Consider the following 22,926-nt stretch of genomic DNA (forward strand, 5'->3'; position numbering starts at 1 on the left):
GTCCCGTCCAGTGCCTCCCATCTTCATCCGATGCTGTCCTCCTCCTTGCTTCTCCCTCGGCTCCTGCACAGGTGTAATTCTCTGCCCTATTGAGGGCAGAGCAGAGGACTGCATTGCGCAGGCGCCGGACCTCTCTGACCTTTTCCAATGCCTGCGCACTGCAGTACTTTACTCTGCCCTCAATAGGGCAGAAAAAGTATACGTGCGCAGGAGCCGAGGGAGAAGCAAGGAGGAGGACGGCATCGTATGAAGATGGGTGGCACCCGCCCCCCGGTGAGTATAATCTAACGTGTTTTTCTTATCTTTCAGGTTTCGTTGGGGGCTTATCTACACATTACAGAATGCTGTAGATAAGCCCCTGATGGCGGTGCCGGCAGCTCATAACGCTAAAATGGGGTGACAGATTCCCTTTAAGCACCATTCAAGTGTCAGATTTTCACCATGTGTTTTCACCATTTGTAAGCCAAAACCAGGAGTGGAACAATCAGAGGAAAAGTATAATAGAAACAAGTCACCACTTCTGTATTTATCACCCACTCCTGGTTTTGACTTACAAATACTGATGTAAAATACTGACCAAATACTGAACATGTGAACACGGCTTAAAGGTTGCAGCCAGTGAGTGACTGCTGATTGGCTGCAGTGCTCATGTAACATAACAATGTCGTACAAGCACCAAGACACTCGGCGCCAGAAAAAAATCGCCGGAACGCCGCCGGTCCAGATGAGGATAACATTTTCTTATTTATTACTGGGGGGGGCGGTCATGGGTATTTAAGAAGGGAGAGATTGTGCAACTAGTGGACAACTCCTTTAAAAATGTATTGATAATTTTCCCCTACCTCCATTACTGCTGGCACAGAGGATATCACCCACACTTCCTGAGTCGAGAATGGCACATCTGCCTGTATATAAAATATATTGAATATAACACATAACGCCATAAGCCTTTCTGACTGAATATGCATAATGAGGCAGCTTCTCAGGACTCCAGGAAAGATGAATGTTACAGGCTGTGGGGTCGGAGCTGCTGCCATCCAGCTGTCTCATACATAGCTATGTGTATACATGGCAGGGACGTATTGCCACTGGGGTTTTCTGATTTATTTGATTGTGTATTTTCTTGCATACTCGGTAACCATGGTTACTGCATTCGGGCCCCTGTACTTCCGGTCCTCTGTATTTGCGGCTCCCCGGCTGCAGCAGCCAGTGACACTGGTTCCGGGGTGCTTCTTGTGCCCGCTGCTCTCCGGCATCATGCGTTCTCTGGCCGGGTTCTTCCTGGTGTTTGGCTGCGCCACCTTTTACCTGTACGTCCTGAGCACCCGCCTGCGCCCGGGCCGAGGACAGGAAGCTGAGAGGTGGGCACTGGGAATGGGGGGCTGGCAGCGTGCTGTAATGAAGTGACATGTGCATGTGCCTGTGGAGGACAGCAGTCAGTGTGTCGGAGGTGGGCACTGGGAATGGGGGGCTGGCAGCGTGCTGTAATGAAGTGACAAGTGCATGTGCCTGTGGAGGACAGCAGTCAGTGTGTCGGAGGTGGGCACTGGGAATGGGGGGCTGGCAGCGTGCTGTAATGAAGTGACAAGTGCATGTGCCTGTGGAGGACAGCAGTCAGTGTGTCGGAGGTGGGCACTGGGAATGGGGGGCTGGCTGGCAGCGTGCTGTAATGAAGTGACAAGTGCCTGTGGAGGACAGCAGTCAGTGTGTGGGAGGTGGGCACTGGGAGTGGGGGGCTGGCAGCGTGCTGTAATGAAGTGACAAGTGCATGTGGTGGACAGCAGTCAGTGTCTGGGAGGTGGGCACTGGGAATGGGGGGCTGGCTGGCAGCGTGCTGTAATGAAGTGACAAGTGCATGTGCCTGTGGAGGACAGCAGTCAGTGTGTTGGAGGTGGGCACTGGGAATGGGGGGCTGGCAGCGTGCTGTAATGAAGTGACATGTGCATGTGGAGGACAGCAGTCAGTGTCTGGGAGGTGGGCACTGGGAATGGGGGGCTGGCAGCGTGCTGTAATGAAGTGACATGTGCATGTGGAGGACAGCAGTCAGTGTCTGGGAGGTGGGCACTGGGAATGGGGGGCTGGCTGGCAGCGTGCTGTAATGAAGTGACAAGTGCATGTGCCTGTGGAGGACAGCAGTCAGTGTGTTGGAGGTGGGCACTGGGAATGGGGGGCTGGCAGCGTGCTGTAATGAAGTGACATGTGCATGTGGAGGACAGCAGTCAGTGTGTGGGAGGTGGGCACTGGGAATGGGGGGCTGGCTGGCAGCGTGCTGTAATGAAGTGACAAGTGCATGTGCCTGTGGAGGACAGCAGTCAGTGTGTCGGAGGTGGGCACTGGGAATGGGGGGCTGGCTGGCAGCGTGCTGTAATGAAGTGACAAGTGCCTGTGCCTGTGGTGGACAGCAGTCAGTGTCTGGGAGGTGGGCACTGGGAATAGGGGGCTGGCAGGCAGCGTGCTGTAATGAAGTGACAAGTGCCTGTGCCTGTGGTGGACAGCAGTCAGTGTCTGGGAGGTGGGCACTGGGAATGGGGGGTTGGCTGGCAGCGTGCTGTAATGAAGTGACAAGTGCATGTGCCTGTGGAGGACAGCAGTCAGTGTGTGGGAGGTGGGCACTGGGAGTGGGGGGCTGGCAGCGTGCTGTAATGAAGTGACAAGTGCCTGTGCCTGTGGTGGACAGCAGTCAGTGTCTGGGAGGTGGGCACTGGGAATAGGGGGCTGGCAGGCAGCGTGCTGTAATGAAGTGACAAGTGCCTGTGCCTGTGGTGGACAGCAGTCAGTGTCTGGGAGGTGGGCACTGGGAATGGGGGGTTGGCTGGCAGCGTGCTGTAATGAAGTGACAAGTGTATGTGCCTGTGGAGGACAGCAGTCAGTGTGTCGGAGGTGGGCACTGGGAATGGGGGGCTGGCTGGCAGCGTGCTGTAATGAAGTGACAAGTGCCTGTGGAGGACAGCAGTCAGTGTGTGGGAGGTGGGCACTGGGAGTGGGGGGCTGGCAGCGTGCTGTAATGAAGTGACAAGTGCATGTGGTGGACAGCAGTCAGTGTCTGGGAGGTGGGCACTGGGAATGGGGGGCTGGCTGGCAGCGTGCTGTAATGAAGTGACAAGTGCATGTGCCTGTGGAGGACAGCAGTCAGTGTGTTGGAGGTGGGCACTGGGAATGGGGGGCTGGCAGCGTGCTGTAATGAAGTGACATGTGCATGTGGAGGACAGCAGTCAGTGTCTGGGAGGTGGGCACTGGGAATGGGGGGCTGGCTGGCAGCGTGCTGTAATGAAGTGACAAGTGCATGTGCCTGTGGAGGACAGCAGTCAGTGTGTTGGAGGTGGGCACTGGGAATGGGGGGCTGGCAGCGTGCTGTAATGAAGTGACATGTGCATGTGGAGGACAGCAGTCAGTGTGTGGGAGGTGGGCACTGGGAATGGGGGGCTGGCTGGCAGCGTGCTGTAATGAAGTGACAAGTGCATGTGCCTGTGGAGGACAGCAGTCAGTGTGTCGGAGGTGGGCACTGGGAATGGGGGGCTGGCTGGCAGCGTGCTGTAATGAAGTGACAAGTGCCTGTGCCTGTGGTGGACAGCAGTCAGTGTCTGGGAGGTGGGCACTGGGAATAGGGGGCTGGCAGGCAGCGTGCTGTAATGAAGTGACAAGTGCCTGTGCCTGTGGTGGACAGCAGTCAGTGTCTGGGAGGTGGGCACTGGGAATGGGGGGTTGGCTGGCAGCGTGCTGTAATGAAGTGACAAGTGCATGTGCCTATGGTGGACAGCAGTCAGTGTCTGGGAGGTGGGCACTGGGAATGGGGGGCTGGCTGGCAGCGTGCTGTAATGAAGTGACAAGTGCATGTGCCTGTGGAGGACAGCAGTCAGTGTGTCGGAGGTGGGCACTGGGAATGGGGGGCTGGCTGGCAGCGTGCTGTAATGAAGTGACAAGTGCCTGTGCCTGTGGAGGACAGCAGTCAGTGTCTGGGAGGTGGGCACTGGGAATGGGGGGCTGGCTGGCAGCGTGCTGTAATGAAGTGACAAGTGCATGTGCCTGTGGAGGACAGCAGTCAGTGTGTCGGAGGTGGGCACTGGGAATGGGGGGCTGGCTGGCAGCGTGCTGTAATGAAGTGACAAGTGCCTGTGCCTGTGGAGGACAGCAGTCAGTGTGTCGGAGGTGGGCACTGGGAATGGGGGGCTGGCTGGCAGCGTGCTGTAATGAAGTGACAAGTGCCTGTGGAGGACAGCAGTCAGTGTGTGGGAGGTGGGCACTGGGAGTGGGGGCTGGCAGCGTGCTGTAATGAAGTGACAAGTGCATGTGGTGGACAGCAGTCAGTGTCTGGGAGGTGGGCACTGGGAATGGGGGGCTGGCTGGCAGCGTGCTGTAATGAAGTGACAAGTGCATGTGCCTGTGGAGGACAGCAGTCAGTGTGTTGGAGGTGAGCACTGGGAATGGGGGGCTGTAATGAAGTGACAAGTGCATGTGCCTGTGCAGGACAGCAGTCAGTGTGTGGGAGGTGGGCACTGGGAATGGGGGGCTGTAATGAAGTGACAATTGTATGTGCCTGTGCAGGACAGCAGTCAGTGTGTCGGAGGTGGGCACTGGGAATGGGGGGCTGGCTGGCAGCGTGCTGTAATGAAGTGACAAGTGCATGTGCCTGTGGAGGACAGCAGTCAGTGTGTTGGAGGTGAGCACTGGGAATGGGGGGCTGTAATGAAGTGACAATTGTATGTGCCTGTGCAGGACAGCAGTCAGTGTGTCGGAGGTGGGCACTGGGAATGGGGGGCTGGCTGGCAGCGTGCTGTAATGAAGTGACAAGTGCCTGTGCCTGTGGAGGACAGCAGTCAGTGTGTCAGAGGTGGGCACTGGGAATGGGGGGCTGGCAGCGTGCTGTAATGAAGTGACAAGTGCCTGTGCCTGTGGAAGACAGCAGTCAGTGTGTGAGAGGTGGGCACTGGGAATGGGGGGCTGGCTGGCAGCGTGCTGTAATGAAGTCACAAGTGCATGTGCCTGTGGAGGACACTGGCAGCAGTCAAGTGTGTGGGAAGATGCAGGCAGCTGTCAGTCAGTGCTAATTGGTCACATTAGTGACTGTGGGGTTGTAAAAAATACTCTGTTGGACACTTGTATTATCCATGACGTAGTAATTTGGGTTATTTTTATTATTAGGGGCCTGGCTAGGTAGGTCCATGACCTATAGTGCGGTGCATGGTAACGGCGCCGGTACCTCACACATGACGGCGTGATACAGGAGCTGATGTGTATGGGGGCGAACGCCTGAGATTGAGCGCCACACTTATTACACACAAGTGATAATGCCCACTAGAACCTTACCAGACTGATATGGATGACCCCTCTAAACATTCATAATAAAGCCTTAGCAATGCAGATCATCCTGTTAATGAGGGTGAGGCGGCTGTCTGCATGTGGCCCAAACTCCCAGCACCCGCGGGGCCTGTGCATGCGTTATTTTGAAACAAAAAAGAACAACCAGCGAGCTGACAACAGAGTCATGGCCGCCCGAGCGATCACTCCTCATCTGGTCTGATCTCTAACAAGAGCGATTGTTTCACACATAGATGAGAAAGTTAAAGGGATTTTCCGCCCTAGCACAAACTTCCGGTAAGCAGTGCTGCTTATTACCAATGTGTAATATACTCACTGCTAGGATTCGTCTCTGTAGCCGCTCGTCATCAGACCTCAAGGATGTGATTTTTCCATCTCGCTTTTCATCCGCTCCTGCCAATGTTCTTTTTAGAGAAGCGGATAACAATCTAGTCGGCACGTAAGCACAGCTATGTATATTGCTTGATGCAGTCATGTGATGAATGCAGCAAGCGATTATCAGATCCAAATCTTAACACTGTGATTATCACAGACTATTTGATAAGCTGCACTGTTTTCGCAAAATTTTCCCTGTGGTCGAAAACCCATTTAACGCTGACTATGATAGAAAAGTGTCAGAACACACAGTACCTGATAGTATAGGGCAACAAGCCTGTCTCCGTGCTCATACTGCGCCAAGTCTACTGCCAAAAGTGCCTACAATGGACGCCTAAGCGCCCAAACTGCAGTACAGGGCACTAGAAGAAGGTGGTCGGGTCTGATGTGTCACCTTTTGTTTTACATCATCTGGACATAAGGTGAATGTCCATTACATAACGGTGGGAAGAGATGGCACCAGAAAGACAAGCCTGCAGAGATTTTGTGACGCCCTGGGCACTGATCTACTGGGAGACCATGGATCCTGGCCTTCAGACGGCTGCGCATACCTAGTACACTGCTTCATGGCAATACCTAATGACTGTGGCCTCAGGATGATGCACCCTATCATGTTTTCAGGAATATGGCAAAACATTTTAAGGATTAACTCTGCATTCAAATTCCCCAGATCTCTATTTGATTCAGTATGTGCTTGATATACTGGAAAAACATGTCTAATATATAGAGGCCCCACCTCACCACGTACAGGACCTAAAAGATCTGCTGGAACCACAGGACTCTCAGAGGCAGATTTATGGCTACCCTGTGTATGTATAATACAGTGCTCCTAATGGAACATCAGCATTCTGGGGGCATCCATCTAAGACTGGCTTAACTTATAAGAAGTGGCTGAACTTGTGCTCTAATTACTGCTGTCAAAGTCCATTACCAACTGAGCGAGAGACAAACATGAGAAGGATCCAAAGTCCATGCAGCAAATGACTAACAGCCCTCTTATTCATCTAACCCTGGTCTGTAGACTGAGTTCTTCTATGATACAAATATCCAAACAATCTACAATTTTAAGGGCTCTTTAAGCTTTTCAGATAGCTCTAATGCTCAATGAAGCTGGCTTGTGGTGTCTCTGTACTCCGCTCCTATCTATGTGTGCACCACTGGACTGTGCTTCCTGCTTTACAGAGTTACAGTATGGCCTCACAGAAGTCTGTAGGTGCCATGTTACTGGCCCTTATACAGCTGTATGGTCCCCGATAGAGAGTGACTGCAATTATGCGTTCATCTCTTATGGCAAACAATTCAAATATATATGTCTTTTCTACAAAAACTGCTTGAGGATGCCGTATTTGGGAAGGTTAATTTATTTTAGGGGTACTTCAATAGGACCATTTATATCACTAGTGTCCCCAAAATAAATGTATCAAGTAACCTATATAGTCGCTGCTTTGAAAGCCTTGCAGATAACATGGTGTGGAGTATCCAAAGCTAAGTTTAGCCTCAGCAAGTGTGTGAAATCAGATAGCCATTTACTGGCTGTGTATTAGAGGGGAAGGAGATAGACTGCGCCAGGAGCTCAGATCACTATAGACAAAATTACTACAGCAACCACAGAAGCAAATTCCTGCATGAAAATGTGCAGAAATGGTTTCCTCTGATTTCTGTGTAATTTCTTAGACCCAACTAGGCTTCACTTCGCTTATGTTCCATCAGATTGTCATTGTTTTTGGCTGGAAGCATAGCGCAGCCGTCTACACTACAGGTGTGCACACGGTCATGATTATTATCTCTTTTTTTTTTTTTTTGCTTTTTTTCTGTTATCTCCAATACCAGTGTCACTCTCTACAGGTAATTTTACACGGCTGTGCATCCGCTTCATTTGCCATCTACACTACTCTACCAAGTAAAGTGTAAAAATACAATTAAATCCATCAGATTCGGTTAGGTTTAGTTTTTGGCATGGATTCAGCACCAAATTGTGCAGAGCAATCTTTATCCCATGTATGTGAATGGCTTTTTTCTTGCCACTTATTCCTGAAAATTCTGCATGGACAAGTTGGTGGGTTTCCCCACGAGATAGTGATTATCCTAATGTGAATCCTATGCACTTTCACACAGAGATAGTAGGAAAATATAATCGTTGGATTTCATGTGTGCAAATTTAGCAGGTGTGAACTTAAAGCCCCTGTCCACATTAGCATTATGTGGCATGAACTGGCCAATGCCAGAAAGACCAGCTGACCAGCTAATATACACTGCAAAAAAAAAAAAAAAAAAAGGGAACACTTAACCAACAGAATATAACTCCAAGTAAATGAAACTTCTGTGAAATCAAACTGTCCACTTAGGAACCAACACTGACTGACAATCAATTTCACATGCTGTTGTGCAAATGGAATAGACAACATATGGAAATTATTGGCAATTATCAAGACACCCTCAATAGCGGAGTGGTTCTGCAGGCGGGGACCGCAGACCACATCTCAGTACCCATGCTTTCTGGCTAATGTAAGGTCACTTTTGAATGGTGGTTGTGCTTTCACACTCGTGGTAGCATGAGATGGACTCTACAACCCACACAAGCGGCTCAGGTAGTGCAGCTCATCCAGGATGGCACATCAATGTGAGCTGTGCCAAAAAGGTTTGCTGTGTCTGTCAGCGTAGTGTCCAGAGCCGTTGTGCAAGGAGGAACAGGAGGAGCAGTACCAGAGCCCTGCAAAATGATCTCCAGCAGGCCACAAATGTGCATGTGTCTGCACAAACTGTTAGAAACCGACTCCATGAGGATGGTCAGAGGGCCCGACGTCCACAGATGGGGGTTGTGCTCACAGCCCAACACCGTACAGGACGATTGGCATTTGCCAGAGAACACAGTGTTTGGCAGATTTGACATTGACGCCCTGTGCTCTTCACAGATGAGAGCAGGTTCACACTGAGCACTTGTGATAGACATGACAGAGTCTGGAGACACCGCAGAGAATGTTCTGCTGCCTGCAACATTCTCCAGTATGACTGGTTTGGCAGTGGGTCAGTAATGGTGTGAGGAGGCATTTCTTTGAAGGGCACCACAGCCCTCCATGTGCTAGCCAGAGATACCCTGGCTGCATTAGGTACTAGGATGAGATCCTCAGACCCATTTTGAAACCACATGCAGGTGCACTGGGTTCCTTCTGATGCATGACAATGCTAAACCTCATGTGGCTGAAGTATGTCAGCAGTTCTTGCATGATGAAGGCATTGATGCTATGGCCTGGCCCCGCCCGTTCCCCAGACCTGAATCCAATCGAGCACATCTGGGACATCATGACTCGTTCCACCACCAACGCCACTGTGTACCACAGACTGTCCAGGAGTTGTCTGTTGAATTAATCCAGGTCTGGGAGGAGATCCCTCAGAACATTCGCTGCCTCATCAGGACCTTTCCCAGGCATTGAAAGAAGGTCATACAGGCATGTGGAGGTCACACACACTACTGAGCATCCTTTCCTTGTCTTGAGGCATTTCCACAGAAGTTGGATCAGCCTGTAATTTGATTTTCCACTTTGATTTTGAGTATCCTTCCAATTCCAGACCTCCATGGAATATTAATTTTGATTTACATTGATCATTTTTATGTTTTATCATTTTCAATTCATTCCACTATGTAATGAATAAAGATTTATAACTGGAATATTTCATTCAGTGACATCTAGGATGTGGTATTTTAGTGTTCCCTTTATTTTTTGAGCAGTGTAGTATAGTGGTAATTTTTGTTCCTCCTTTGCCAGATTATGTCATAAAGAGAGAAGGATCGGATGTGATCTCCCTGAGAATTTTCCTCCAGAGCTTATTGTAAATGAAGACCATGTGACACATGTAGATTAGGAGAACAGACTGTCAGTCATTATGTGTCTCACACTGGTAATGTCTTCTTTTTATTAAAAAAAACTCTGGAGGCACATACTCAGCAAGGTCCAGCCCATAGATCTTAACAGCTCATTTACATATAGAGAAAAACGTGGTTTTCGCTAAAATAACACATCAGGTCATGGCTAGCAAGGTTTTATTCAACTTCCTATGAATACAGATTCTCCCATTACTGAGATAGGAGAGGACAGTTGTTTCTCGTACTGTTCTATGGGGAACATAACTGTCATTTCAGGAGTTGCAGCAGAATGTTTGTCTGCTTGTAGCTCCTCCCACCGCCTCTTACCCCCTCCCATCTCCATAGAACTTTATGAGCACCAACGATCATATCCTATTGCAAAATTGCATATTTTCATGTGTACTATTGATTTATGAAATAAAGATTAAACGGTTACTATTGAAAGGCTTATACGCATTGCTGGCAATGTCAGATTGTTATCTGGGACACATTCTTTGCTGAAGCAAATATATGGGGGGTTTTTTCACCATGCAACACTAATTCCAAATTTATATGAAGAAACTACTCCGTCAGTGAAAATAGTAAAATGTAAAATAAACTTTTATTTGGGATCTACACATTATTTCTTGCTTTTTTTCCCCAGTTGTGGTGCTGCCAGTCTCCCTCATATCTACTGAGCACATTGTCCTCTCACGTTGTACTTTCTGTCCCCATTACAGGTCTTTGGTGTTTCCTTCAGATCTAGATGAGCTTCGTGAATTGGCCGACTTCTTGCAGGACTATAAGAGGGAGCACCAGTCATATGTCACCCTCCTGTTCTGTAGCGCATACTTGTATAAGCAAAGCTTTGCCATCCCAGGATCCAGCTTTCTGGTAGGCGAAATATCAGATTTATTACCATAAATCCTGCTAGTTATCTATTTGTCTGTCATTCTTTTTCTAGTCCTGTAATATATGGGCTGGCACTGTAACTCCTTAACACCCAATCCAATTTTTCAAATCTAACGTGTCACTATGTGTTCTTATGTGTTTGGAAAGTTTCCAGGTGTCCCAGTCATTCTCACATTGTATTTTCATGACACAGTGAACTGTGTTAGGCTAGTTTCACATTAGCGTTTTTTTGCGCAGCGCATCGGGCGCATAAAAAACGCAAAGAAAAACGCAAAACAAACGCGCGTTTTTTTAACGTCATGCGCACGCTGATGTGTAAAAAAAACGCAGCGTTGTTTGCGTTTTACATGCGTTTTTTGCATGCGTTGGCGTTTTTTATGCGCATGCGTTTTTAAGTGTGACGTTTTTTCCATTGTCTAGAGAACATTCTAGACTTGTTTAACTCAAAAACGCATGCGCAAAAAAACGCAAGCGTGCGCAAGACCATGCGCACGCATGCGTTCCCATAGGCTCCAATGTGGTGTTTTTGCGCATTCCGTGCGCAAGCGTGCGCATGCGTTTTTTTGACGAGACAGGGCGGAACCAAAAATGCAACATGTTGCGTCTGGCGCAAAAGACAAAAAAACGCATGCGCACGAAAACGCAAGTATGCGCAAGACCATGCGCACGTCATGTTAAGTATAGGTGCGCAGTGCGCATGCGCACGGGTGCGCACGATGCGCTGCGCACAAAAGTGCTAATGTGAAACCAGCCTAAGTGGTAAAATTGGGTCGATATTTATATATGAAAATACCTGAAATTTTTCAAAATGTGCAGTTTTCAAACTTGAACTTTGTTAGCACAGTCACACCACACAATATTGATAAATAACATTTACAATATGACTACTTTACTGCAGAATTATTTTTACAACCTCTTTTTACTGGCAAGTGTGTGTCGCCATGATGGTCCCACACCATTTGATTGACAAGTGTTCAGCCAACTGTTATTTCTCTGGATCCCTGTGCAGGTGCACCCTCTACTAGGTTGTGCGTTCATGTATTCTGAGAGGCAAATAGGCTGCTGTCAGAGACACCTGAAATATCTCCCTTCAGAACAAAGGATTGGGCATATCGAAGCCTATCCAGTCCATTCCTTTCCTGGATAACCATCTAAAGTGTATGGGGGGTATCAGTCCTTCCAAAATAAATAATAGCTTTACAAAGGGTTGGGATCCGGTTTACAACAATGAGACTGTAATATAATATTAGCCAGTGTTTATTGTACTGTGACCCATTATTTAATAGTTTAACCCTTTTTGCCCTTCCAGAACCTGCTAGGTGGAGCGTTATTTGGCCCATGGATGGGACTGTTTCTTTGCTGCACCCTGACGTCCATTGGTGCCACATTCTGTTACTTGCTGTCTCAAGCATTTGGAAAGCAGATTTTAACCATGTACTTCCCTGAGAAGATCTCCATGATGCAGAATAAGGTCCCTGTCCCATTACCTGATTGGATTTCTTTTATGTATCCTTGACGTCACTTTTTTTTTTATTCCATTTAAATGTCTATTCATTTTTATACCACATGTGAGCAATCGTATTGCGAATTGTCTCTTCAGAGAGGAAGAGGACTAGAACGTTAGCGCCACCTATAGGAAGTAGCAATCTTAAAAGTCAATATTGATCCTCTAACGAGCCTTGCCTCATGATTTAGAATAAAAGCCAAAACAAAACTCTCAATTTGCAGACACTGTGTTTCGTGGTACAGCCCCTCATCAGTGCAAAGTGTGAGATCTGGTTTGGCTAGGTGAGAGGCTTTTAATCATATTGTCACATCATGTTTTTTCGATGTTAAGTTGCTAATGACATTGCTTTGGAAGTCTCTGGCATTTGGGTTTTCTAGCAAAATCTAAAACCTTTGTGCGCACCTTCAAATATACATTTCACTGACTGTTAATTTAGGGGGTAGGGGGATACATGGTTTGTGATAGTTACCATGGTGCTGAAAAAAAGATCGGTCTATTGAAAATATCACTGTTAAATGGGTTATTCACTATGGAACAACTCCTTATTAATGGGCTGAGGAAGGTGGAAAAACATTTGAAACTCGCTCCTGGACTAGCACCACTCCTCTGTACTCAAAATTGTGTCCCTTGCTGGTCATTCATTATCAGCAACTGGTGGAAAGTACTATAGCAGTGGCAGCTGATTGACTGCAGCGCTAACATGATGCCCAGACCAGATGTTAAGCAGAACACCGGGGGTGAAACGCTGAGTACAGAGGAGTGGCACCAATTCAAAAGGTGAAAATATGTAATATACAGTATATGCACACTTGCTTGTACCCATAATTAAAGCCGATCTGTCACCAAGTCTACAGTCGCCAGTTTTTTGCTCTTATCTTATTCCTGCTACTCTTCTGAGTATTCTGCTCTTGACTTTTTTTCCCATCTTTAAATCCAACTTATGTTTCTAGAGATCTGGGTCGTCTTATTTGATATTAATATTCATGATCTTTTCTATAGGGGGCGTGGCTCAGGAATTCTTTTGGGGGGGTGTCTATAGACTGTTATGTATAATTACCCTGTGAGCCATGCCCCTTATTATATATTATGCCTTGCTTATATAGCGCTATCTTATTCTGCAGCTCTTTACATACATTGCTCTCCACATTGGGGCTCACAATCTAAATTCCCTAGCAGTATGTCTTTGTCAGTATGTCTTTGGAGTGTGGGACAAACCCAGAGGAAATCCACACAAACAAAAGGAGAACATACAAACTCTTTGCATACGTTGTCCTTGGTGGGATTTGAACCCAGGACCCCAGCGCAGCAACGCTGCAATGCTACCCACTGGACCATAAATAGTATGACCAAATAAATAGGCCCATATTTCTGGAACCGTATGGCAGAGTGAAAAAATAAACGTAAAACGTATTACACAAGGAAGCAGCAAGGAAAAAATGAAACCAAAACTTGGCCACTTTTGACCTGGTGACAGATCCTTTTTAAAGGGAATCTGTCACCCTTTTTTTCGGCTTGCAGCTGCTGGCATAGACATCGGGGGCTTATCTATAGCATTCTGTAATGCTGTAGATAAGCCTCCGATGTAACCTGAAAGAAAAACACGTTATATTATACTCACCGGGGTGGGCGTTGCAGTCCGGTCCGACGCCTCCCTTCTTCATGCGATGACGTCCTCTTTTCCCGTCCTGTTGAGGGCAGAGCAGAATTCTGCACTGTGCAGGTGCCGGACCTCTCCCGACGCCTGCGCACTGCAGGACTCTGCTCTGCCCTCAACAGGGCAGAGCAGTGCGCCTGTGCCGGAGCCATTACCGGATGGGAGAAGAGGATGTCATCGCATGAAGAAGGGAGGCGCCGGACGGGACGGCGACACCCATTGGACCAGACCGCCCACCCCGGTGAGTATAATATAACGTGTTTTTCTTATCTTTCAGGTTACATCGGAGGCTTATCTACTGCATTACAGAATGCTGTAGATAAGCCCCCGATGTCTATGCCAGCAGCTGCAAAGCCAAAAATAGGGTGACAGATTCGCTTTAAGAGTTGTTGTGATATGCTGATGACACTCATCTCCTGCTGTGCCGCTAGTGTGAGCCGAGTGTCAGTGCTCTGTGCTCCCATCCTCTCGCATCAAAAGTCGGAACACAGGTGCGGAGGAGACGGAGACGTTCGCGGGAATCTCACTGCACTCGGGTTATATCCAAGTGCAGTGCAATGTTTCACACGCACCCGTAGATTTGCATGGGTGCGTGCGATCCGATTCTCACGGCCATTTGCAGCATGCTGCGATTGTTTTTGCATACCATATCAGCAAGAGAAAATGATCGCAGATGTGAGCTGCCCTACAGTTTAACTTTGGGCCAAGTGCAATCCGATTTTTTTTTTTGTTTTTTTAATTTTTAAATGTGTTTACCCTCATCCAATTTGTTTGCAAGTGTTCATTTATGCTTGTCTGTCTTTTGTGTAGATTGAGGAGAACCGTAGTGGCTTGTTCTTTTTCCTTCTTTTCCTTCGGTTGTTCCCAATGACGCCTAACTGGTTCCTGAACCTCTCTTCGCCCATTTTGAACATCCCAGTCGGACAGTTTTTCTTCTCCGTCCTCATTGGTATGTGAGCATTGATTCATTGTCCAAAAATGTTTACTGATAATTTACTAACACCTGAACCAAGTAGTCTCCTTGTGTTGCTTTACCCATAGGTCTCCTACCCTACAACTTCATCTGTGTCCAGACGGGCTCTATTTTGTCAAAGATCAAGACTCTAGATGACATGTTTTCTTGGGGAACACTACTGAAATTATTGGCTATAGCACTTTTTGCTCTCATCCCTGGCACCATTGTCAAGAAGTTGAGTCATCACAAGCTGGGACTGGAAGAGAAAGAACACATGATGAATGGCAGAAAAGAAACATGATGATATTTCTCCCTCAGTGCAGAATCCTTATTTTAGAGAATCTCCGATACTGCTGAAAAAAATGTTGTATTTTTATCTGCAGACAGATGACCACATCTCTTACTGTATGGATTTCGCAATGGATCGTTTTGTGTATAAACAGGTATTAGCATCTCACGTACAGAAAAGCTTAAATATGAAAAGTCTTAAATCGCCCATGGGCTGTCGGGGACGATCAGAAACTTTTTATACAACCCGTTTATATTTTGGCAAGAATTTGTCGAGTTTATATATGAGTGCGTTTGAACTCTTCTCTTGTGAATGATCTATATGATAATAATTTTATAGAGGTCTGTCCACACTTATAAAGAGGAAATATAATTTTGAAGAGGGTCTGCCCCTTACACAGTGATACAAATGCCCATGCACCTATTAAGCAACCCCCAAACTCTACCTCCTGGATCCCTGTGATCATATTGTGATGAGTCCACAGACCTAGGCCTCATGTGGAGCCTGTTCACAAGGAGTGCTCTCAGCACTGGAGTGAGTGCTGAAAGTGCTCACATGCCATACAATGAATGGGCATTTAGAGTGCTTTTTACACTACATGATCGCGGTAGTTAGACAATCACCGATCGGCAGTAGTTTAATAACCGATTTTAAATTGCACTTCCAATACGCAGAGAAGGATTGGTAATAGAGACTTTTGGGCGTATAGACTGCATTGTTCTCTGCAGCACATTTTCTGTTTACAAAGCCGAGAACAATAATTTTTAAGTACCTTAAAAATAATTTCACCCAAAAAAATGTTTTTGCTCATTCTTTGGGAGATTTGCAGCTGATTTACCCTTGCCAATTGTCCTGGGAATTCGTATTGACGATTATTTGCCGGTGAATAAGCACTGCCATCTACCAATTGAAATACTTAGGGGATGAAATAAATAGCTGCGTCGGGGACTAATTTTATTTAGGGTGGTTTTGCACTCTGAGTTCTGAATCTTTTGCCTGACCGTGCGCTGTGACCTGACCCGAACTCAAGAGCTTCATAAGCATACATGAAGTTGTTCCAGATGTCACAGATCCTCAGCCGGTTCATATGCCACAGTCCATACTTGGACTGTGAATATCGGACATGTGAAACTGGCCTTAAAGGAATTATCCAATGGAAGATAATTATGTGCCAACTAGATGGTGGCCCGATTCTAACGCATCAGGTATTCTAGAATATGTATGTATGTTTATTTATGAAGATTTCATAATAATGCAATAATGCACCCCCCAATCCTGATATGCATGGTCCTCTCACCCCCCCCCAATCCTGATATGCATGGTATCCCTCACCTCCCAGTCCTGATATGCATGGTACTCCTCACCTCCCAATCCTGGTATGTATGGTCCCCCTCACCCACCAATCCTAGTATGTATGGTCCCCCTCACCCGCCAATCCTGGTATGCATGGTCCCCTCACCCGCCAATCCTGGTATGCAGGGTCCCCCTCACCCGCCAATCCTGGAATGCATGGTCCCCTCACCCTCCAATCCTGGAATGCATGGTGCTCTCACCCTCCCAATCCTGGTATGCATGGTTCTCTCACCCCTCTTTCCTGGTATGCATGGTCCCCCTCACCCCCCTTTGCTGGTATGGCATGGTCCCCCTCACCCCCCTTTGCTGGTATGTATGGTCACCCTCACCTCCCTTTCCTGGTATGCATGGTCCCCCCTCACCCCTCCTTTGCTGGTATGCATGGTCCCCCTCATCCCCCAATCCTGGTATGCATGGTCCCGTCACCCCCTTTTCCTGGTATCCATGGTCCCCTCACCCCCCTTTCCTGGTATGCATGGTCCCCCTCACCCCTAGTAAACTGCACACATACAAAAAAAAATATTTATGCTTACCTATCTTTCCTGTGGTCCAGCGCTGTCCCATTCTGCCGGAAGCTGTGGGAGGAGTGTGGCACTGGTGCCGGAGTACGCGCATGCCCATACCGCGCTGTCCGGCGCCATTTTCCTGAAGACACTGCAAATGTGTCTTCAGGAAAATGGCGCAGGATAGCGCTATGCGGATGCACGATTCTCACGCGCACTCCTGCCCTGGCATCTTCCGGGCCCAGTAAGGCTTAGTGCGAAGGACCGAAGATGACGTCACTCTCGCGGGAGTGCAACGTCATTAACGGTCTTTGGCACAAAGCCTTACTGGGACCAGAAGATGCCAGGCGCATGGTGAGAGGATGGAAAGAGTCCGGGGGTCGTCCGAAGGTGAGTATATCACTTTTTTATTTTAATTCTATTTTTTACAGATTTATGGTACCCAGGGTTCGGAGGAGTCTCCTCTCCTCTGGACCCTGGCTACCATCCGCACATTAGGCCGCGACCAATCAGCGACGTGGGATTTCCGTTACAGACAGACAGAATTAGACGATTATATATAGATTATATAAAAACAGGAAATTTAATAATAACCGTGTGCCGCTTATAGGGTGTGATGCAAAGTTTAATACTGTCACATGTCCTCAGAAGTTTTACAATATGTTGAATCACTGACACTGGCACAATTGTGGTCTCATTGTCTGGGCAGCATCATACACATGATCACTAATGGGCTGGCATTCTGTTGATGCAGAGGAAGCAAGCCAGCCCCCTTCTTCCACAGTGGGATGAGCTGGTATACAGGCGCTGGGGGTAAATAAGGGGCTGATGTGGCAGGTTCACAACGCTCTTAATACTACACTCAGTATCCAGAACAATAGGTGCGAAACAGTGGGGTTGTAAGTAACACTAAAATATGTTTTTGCCAATCAAGAAGCGCTTGTAGTATTATATAATGGAGGTTAGAAAGATTTTCTGGATTTTGTTTTAGGATCCCCAGATAACCCCTTTCTTATAGTGTCTTATTGTTGTATACCCCAAAGTGAGGATCTGATGGGTATAATTATTAATTAAGGATAATCTGTTATCTTTCTAGTCTTTGTATATTAAATGGGGATTTTTGTGCCAATTTTCTGCTTATTGTAATATACACCTCGGCTGCTATATACCTACGAGGGCTATTTATAAGGAAATTTTTCTCTTCAATTCTACCTAAAACTGTAGCAGTTGGTGTTCGGAGACAGATAGTTTGGCACATTTTATCGTCGTACTGTAGAAACCCACACCAGCTTACAGTGTGGAGAGAGATGCTGCAAGATAGCAGGGACTGGGGGGGGATTTTACCCCAGTCATATTGACAAACTGGCAGTTAACTTACAGGGGGACATTAATTTTTACTTCTTCTGGATCAACTTAGGAGGAAATCAGAATCCTATGCTGAACCTGAAGAATTGTCTCTTTAAATCTCATCTCAAGAAATCTATGTTCCATGGATTCGGTACTCATACTGGTCTCCTTAGACATACATTGCATACACAATTCAGGGTTGATTATGCTGTCCATTATAATAGCAAACATTACCAAGGATCATGGATGCGTTTACATAATGTGTTTGCGCCACAGGGTAAAAGTTTTTGGGTTTTTTTTCCCCTGTAAAGAAACTACCCTATGGACTGGTAAATTCACAGTGTGTGACTATGTTAAAATCTTACTCCCTTTAAATGGACTCTGTCAGCACAGAATGACTGTTAAAACCAAGTACAGGCGCTTTTGTGCATCCCTGGTGCGGCCAAACGTTTAAGTTCACCTTACAATCTACTTGTTTTCCCTTGATCTCCATTTCCCTTGCTTCTTTGACATCTCTAGCTTTACCAAGACAGAGATAAGCGGGAAGGTGCACTTAAATGTTTGACCAAGCGATGATGTACCGAGTGTATGTGCTTAGTTTGAACAGTCATTGTGTGCTGACCGTCTCTTTAAAGGCTCGTGTGCACTGCTTTAATTTGGGCACAGAAACCCATAGAGGTTCATGGGGGGCTGTACTATACCTCTATCTGCCTCAGTTACAGCAACATATTGATTTTTTTTTTTCTTGTTTTTAATTGCTTTTACCAGTCTGGTAGTGGTATAAATAAAACTGCGGGATGCATCTATAGGCATATAGTTTCTGTTTATATTATTTTGTTATTGTTATTATATGTGGATAGGGTGAATGGCTGCAATAGTTACTGAGATCTTACCCCGATGAAATATATATTTTGGAGTGTTACCAAAGATTATGTTTATTCACGAAAATCATGATTATAATTTAACTATTACATCAACTGCATCTCCATGTCCTGTATATTCCACTGCACTGCGTATGCACAAAGCATTCTCCCCAAGAAACAATGCTTTCTTCTACTGGGCAGAAGTCTCAAAGCCAATATAAGAAAGCTTTGGCAAATATTGACATTTTAATATCATTTGAGAAATGAAAGGTGTACCTTACAATAGCTGTATTGCTTACTGGTCGTACCGTAAAATCCGCTGCTAATTATTTATAGCCTCGTGAGCTTAGCTCTTTGTTCTTTTTAGTATGAATTTCTACATTTTTTTTTTTTTTTTTAGATCCAAATACAAAGAAAGTTAAACATTTATCAGACCAATATGTTGAACAGGTTGAAGGAATAGAAACCACACACTCTGCACATGTATGCCAAGATCACTATGAATTTTTTAGTCCTGATCAAGAAGAACCGTCGTCCATTGTCTTTCCGTTTTCTTTGCAGGGTTAGATGTCCGTACTTATAATGTTGATTCGTACAAAACCAGAAAATAAGTATGCCAAAGGGAGAGAACCTACAAATAATCATATTGTATTAATAATTAAGCAAGCCAAAAATATGTTTAAAAACCATTAAAAAAAAAAAGCCCAAAGGCTATTGACATGCTGGCCATCCAGTCACAATAGAGCTGTGGTCTATCATATGTTATAAAAAAAAAACGATGTAGACAGTCAATATAATAAACATGAACAAATGTATAAGGACATGCCCAGATATTTCAAAGAATAAAACGGTCTATGATAATAAGGAATAGCCTGGCATTTCAATAATGTGCAAACATATATGAATAGAAACCAAATACGGTATACTGTTATGATTGGGTCACCAAGGAGGAAAGCAAGACCAAGCCACAGAAAACCAGAGAGATTGGTAACTAAGCGGATTGCGGACTCCTGATCCTATCCACACAACTAGCAGTAGCCGTGGAGCGTACCTACGATGATCCTAGACGCCTCGACACAGCAGAACTAAATAAGCCTAAAGCAAGAAAGGGGAAATCTAAACTGCCCCAGAGCAGACCCTAAAGGAATAGTTAGCCCCCAAACATATATTGTCGGTGAGACAAGATGAAAACACAAACGCAAGTAGGAAAATAGACTGAGCAAACGATGGGGCCCACACTAGACAGGAAAGGAAAGACTGTCTGCAATCACGCTAAAAACCCTGAAAATGCCCAACACGTCTGATAGAAAAATACTGAAGTCACTAGACTTTGCCCACTATATCAGCACTCTGGTATATTCTGAAAGCAGAGCAAAAAGAGGCCAATCTAATAAGGGACAAAAACAAACTGGCACAAACAGTAACATAAGGATGGAAATTCAGCACAGCCCCAGCCGGGGCTGGCTGACCACACAAAACTGAAACAGACAAAACCAAGTCAAATGAGAACAATAGCAAAAGAACACTTAGCTTGAGCATGCAGGGACTGAGCTGGAACCTAACACCTCAGGAGGCAGGAAAAAATCAGCAGGGATAGAGGGAGTCGGCTGTCTTAAGTCCAGTCAGAAACTCCAGATCTCCAGTCATCCTCCTCATCATCAGGTGGCAGGCCTCTGTTAATTAGATCAGCTCCATTGCCCCCAGTAGCCACCAGAGGGAGCACGGAAAGAGAACCAGCTCCACTACCTTCACTAGTAACCAGAGGTAGGCCAGAAAGCGAATTCACAACAGTATACTGCCAGTGCAACCTAAGGGCTAGTCCTGATGTACAAACGGCAGGGACTAAGGCATAGTCAAAAACATTTTTGAGAAGATGGGGCGAAAACCCCACAAGTATTGCAACCCAAATTGTGGCTTCCTCAGAGGCACACTGTGTTCCCTGCATTGATTGCAGTCTGCCCCTGAAGGAAGCCTCAATTCAGGTTGGTGTATGGTGACTATTCACATATGTTTTTCACATTATTGAAATGCCAGGCTATTCCTTATTATTATGGACCATTTTATTCTTTGAAATATTTGGGCATATTCTTATACATTTTTTTTCATGTTTTTTATATTGATTGTCTACATCCTTTTTTTGATAACGTGGTAGACCACTGCTCTCTTGTGGTCTGGATAGCCAAATGTCAATAGCCTTGATGCTTTTTTTAAATGTTTTTAAAAATATTTTTTACTTGGTTAATTTTTAATAAAATTTGATTAGTTATAGTTGAACCCTGTTTGGTATCCTTCTTTTCTGTATTTGTATTAATTGCTTTTGGTATGATATAGGTTGATGCTGGGTAATAGAGTGGTGCCCACTTGCCACCCTGTGTTCATTGGTAATTTATGATTCCATCTTGGCTTTCCCTCATTTGTGTTTCAGTTTTACACTTTTGCAACTATTCTTTGTGTTCCTGTGTTTCTAAAATAAAAAAAATATGCCTCCTTTCAAATAATTTGCATTAAAAAAAATCTCAGTGTTTTATGTCTACTGGCCTAGGTGCCTCAATACTGACAGACAAAACCCAACCCCATGTGGCCACGTTCTGCGGTTGTTTGGCTATTAATCTGTCACCTAATTCTTGCTAACCTGTCATATACAAAAAATAGGAAACTGATCTGAGATTGTTTCCATTAGAGCAGTGTTTCTCAAACTTCAGTCCTCAGGGCCCCCAACACATCATGTTTTCAGGATGTTTCTAGTATTTCACAGGTGATAGAATTCTTATCATGGCAGCCGAAATTGCCACAAGTTCTCTCGCCGCCTTCTGTGTAGTACTAAGGAGACCTGAAAATATGATCTGTTGCAGACCGTGAGGCCTGGAGTTTGGGAAACACTGATTTAAAGGTTTCTGTTACTGTACCCACATAACCTTGACGTCCTACTGGAAAAGACAAGTCTTTCCTACAATTCACGTGTTCTGTTTTTTCCTTTTTCTTATAACCCCTTCACTCTGCAACCACCTCAACCATAAAATTCTGCCCCAGGATTTTCTATAACCCGGTCTACTAGAGCCAGCAATTGTCTGTTTTTTTACAATAAAGCAACTGTTTTTTTTTGCTTTGTGCCACACGGAGATTTCCTCTGTTATGTAGGCATTTACCTGATTTTCTGTGCATGTGCCTTACATGTGTAGTTTTATATGCAAAACACTGTCAAATGGTTTGCTTTATATTAGTTTTATACGTTGGTTTATCAGAAGAAATATATTGTATTGTCTGTGTATGAATAAATTAGTGTTGGCTTATAGTATTATTTTATGTTATCCTCTACAAAACCAATTTAAGTGCAACAAATCTTATCAGTCAGACATCCATCTTTTAGAGGAAACCTGAGAGCTGCATATAATTTTTTAATCCATTCCAGTACCGTGCAGAAGGACTGTTCTTGCATTACAGCCTGAACACGGTAAGTGCACACTGCATTTTTGGGTCAGCGGTAGACATATAAGCTCATGATGTGTGCACCTGACACTGTGTACACACTAAATGGATTGGCATTGTCCAGTGTAAGCACTCATTTTAAATTATACTGCATTTTTTTTTCTGTGGTGGCCCCTTGCATAGTAAGGAATAGTCTGCTGCACTTTCCTTTTACAGTTGATTAAAGGTAATCCTGTCTTTAGGATCAACCCTCCTAAGCCATCTATATGACCATGTAAGTCATACGAAGCATAATAAAATGATACCTTGATTGCAATCAAATATCGTACTCCAGAAATATCTGTTTTATTAAGAATGTAAATGATCTGTCAAGATCTCTGGGCAGGACACTGATCTCCAGGAGAATCTGCCTCCATAGTTTATTTTAAAGAGAACTTGTCATGTAAAAAAAAAAAACACTAATCTGCAGGTATGGGGTTAATCTGCAGGTTAATAGTTTACTGAAGCTGCCCGGCACCGCACTCAGAGCTTTGGGAGGAAATTGCCTTTTTTTCCTCCCAGCAGCCTCGGGCTTCCAGTCATAGG

At 45.6% G+C, this 22,926-nt stretch overlaps 1 protein-coding gene across 2 annotated transcripts; it reads left to right on the plus strand.

Annotated features, from left to right (window-relative positions):
- The first annotated feature begins 1,193 nt into the window (after positions 1 to 1,193).
- TMEM41A (transmembrane protein 41A) lies at positions 1,194 to 22,191 on the plus strand. Of its 2 annotated transcripts, none has more exons than XM_073551548.1 (5): positions 1,194 to 1,361; positions 10,273 to 10,426; positions 11,754 to 11,915; positions 14,416 to 14,554; positions 14,622 to 14,752. In XM_073551548.1, exons 1-5 carry the CDS (start codon positions 1,258 to 1,260, stop codon positions 14,714 to 14,716), a joined length of 654 nt encoding a protein of 217 aa, XP_073407649.1. In that variant the 5' UTR covers positions 1,194 to 1,257; the 3' UTR covers positions 14,717 to 14,752. The 2 variants fall into 2 exon arrangements, with proteins under 2 accessions (XP_073407649.1, XP_073407648.1); XM_073551547.1 differs by having other exon boundaries at positions 1,200 to 1,361; positions 14,647 to 22,191.
- Positions 22,192 to 22,926: the final 735 nt, after the last annotated feature.

The sequence above is a fragment of the Dendrobates tinctorius genome, unplaced genomic scaffold, assembly GCF_039654945.1.
Source record: "Dendrobates tinctorius isolate UK_male_01 unplaced genomic scaffold, ASM3965494v1 ptg000177l, whole genome shotgun sequence".
NCBI lineage: Eukaryota > Metazoa > Chordata > Amphibia > Anura > Dendrobatidae > Dendrobates > Dendrobates tinctorius.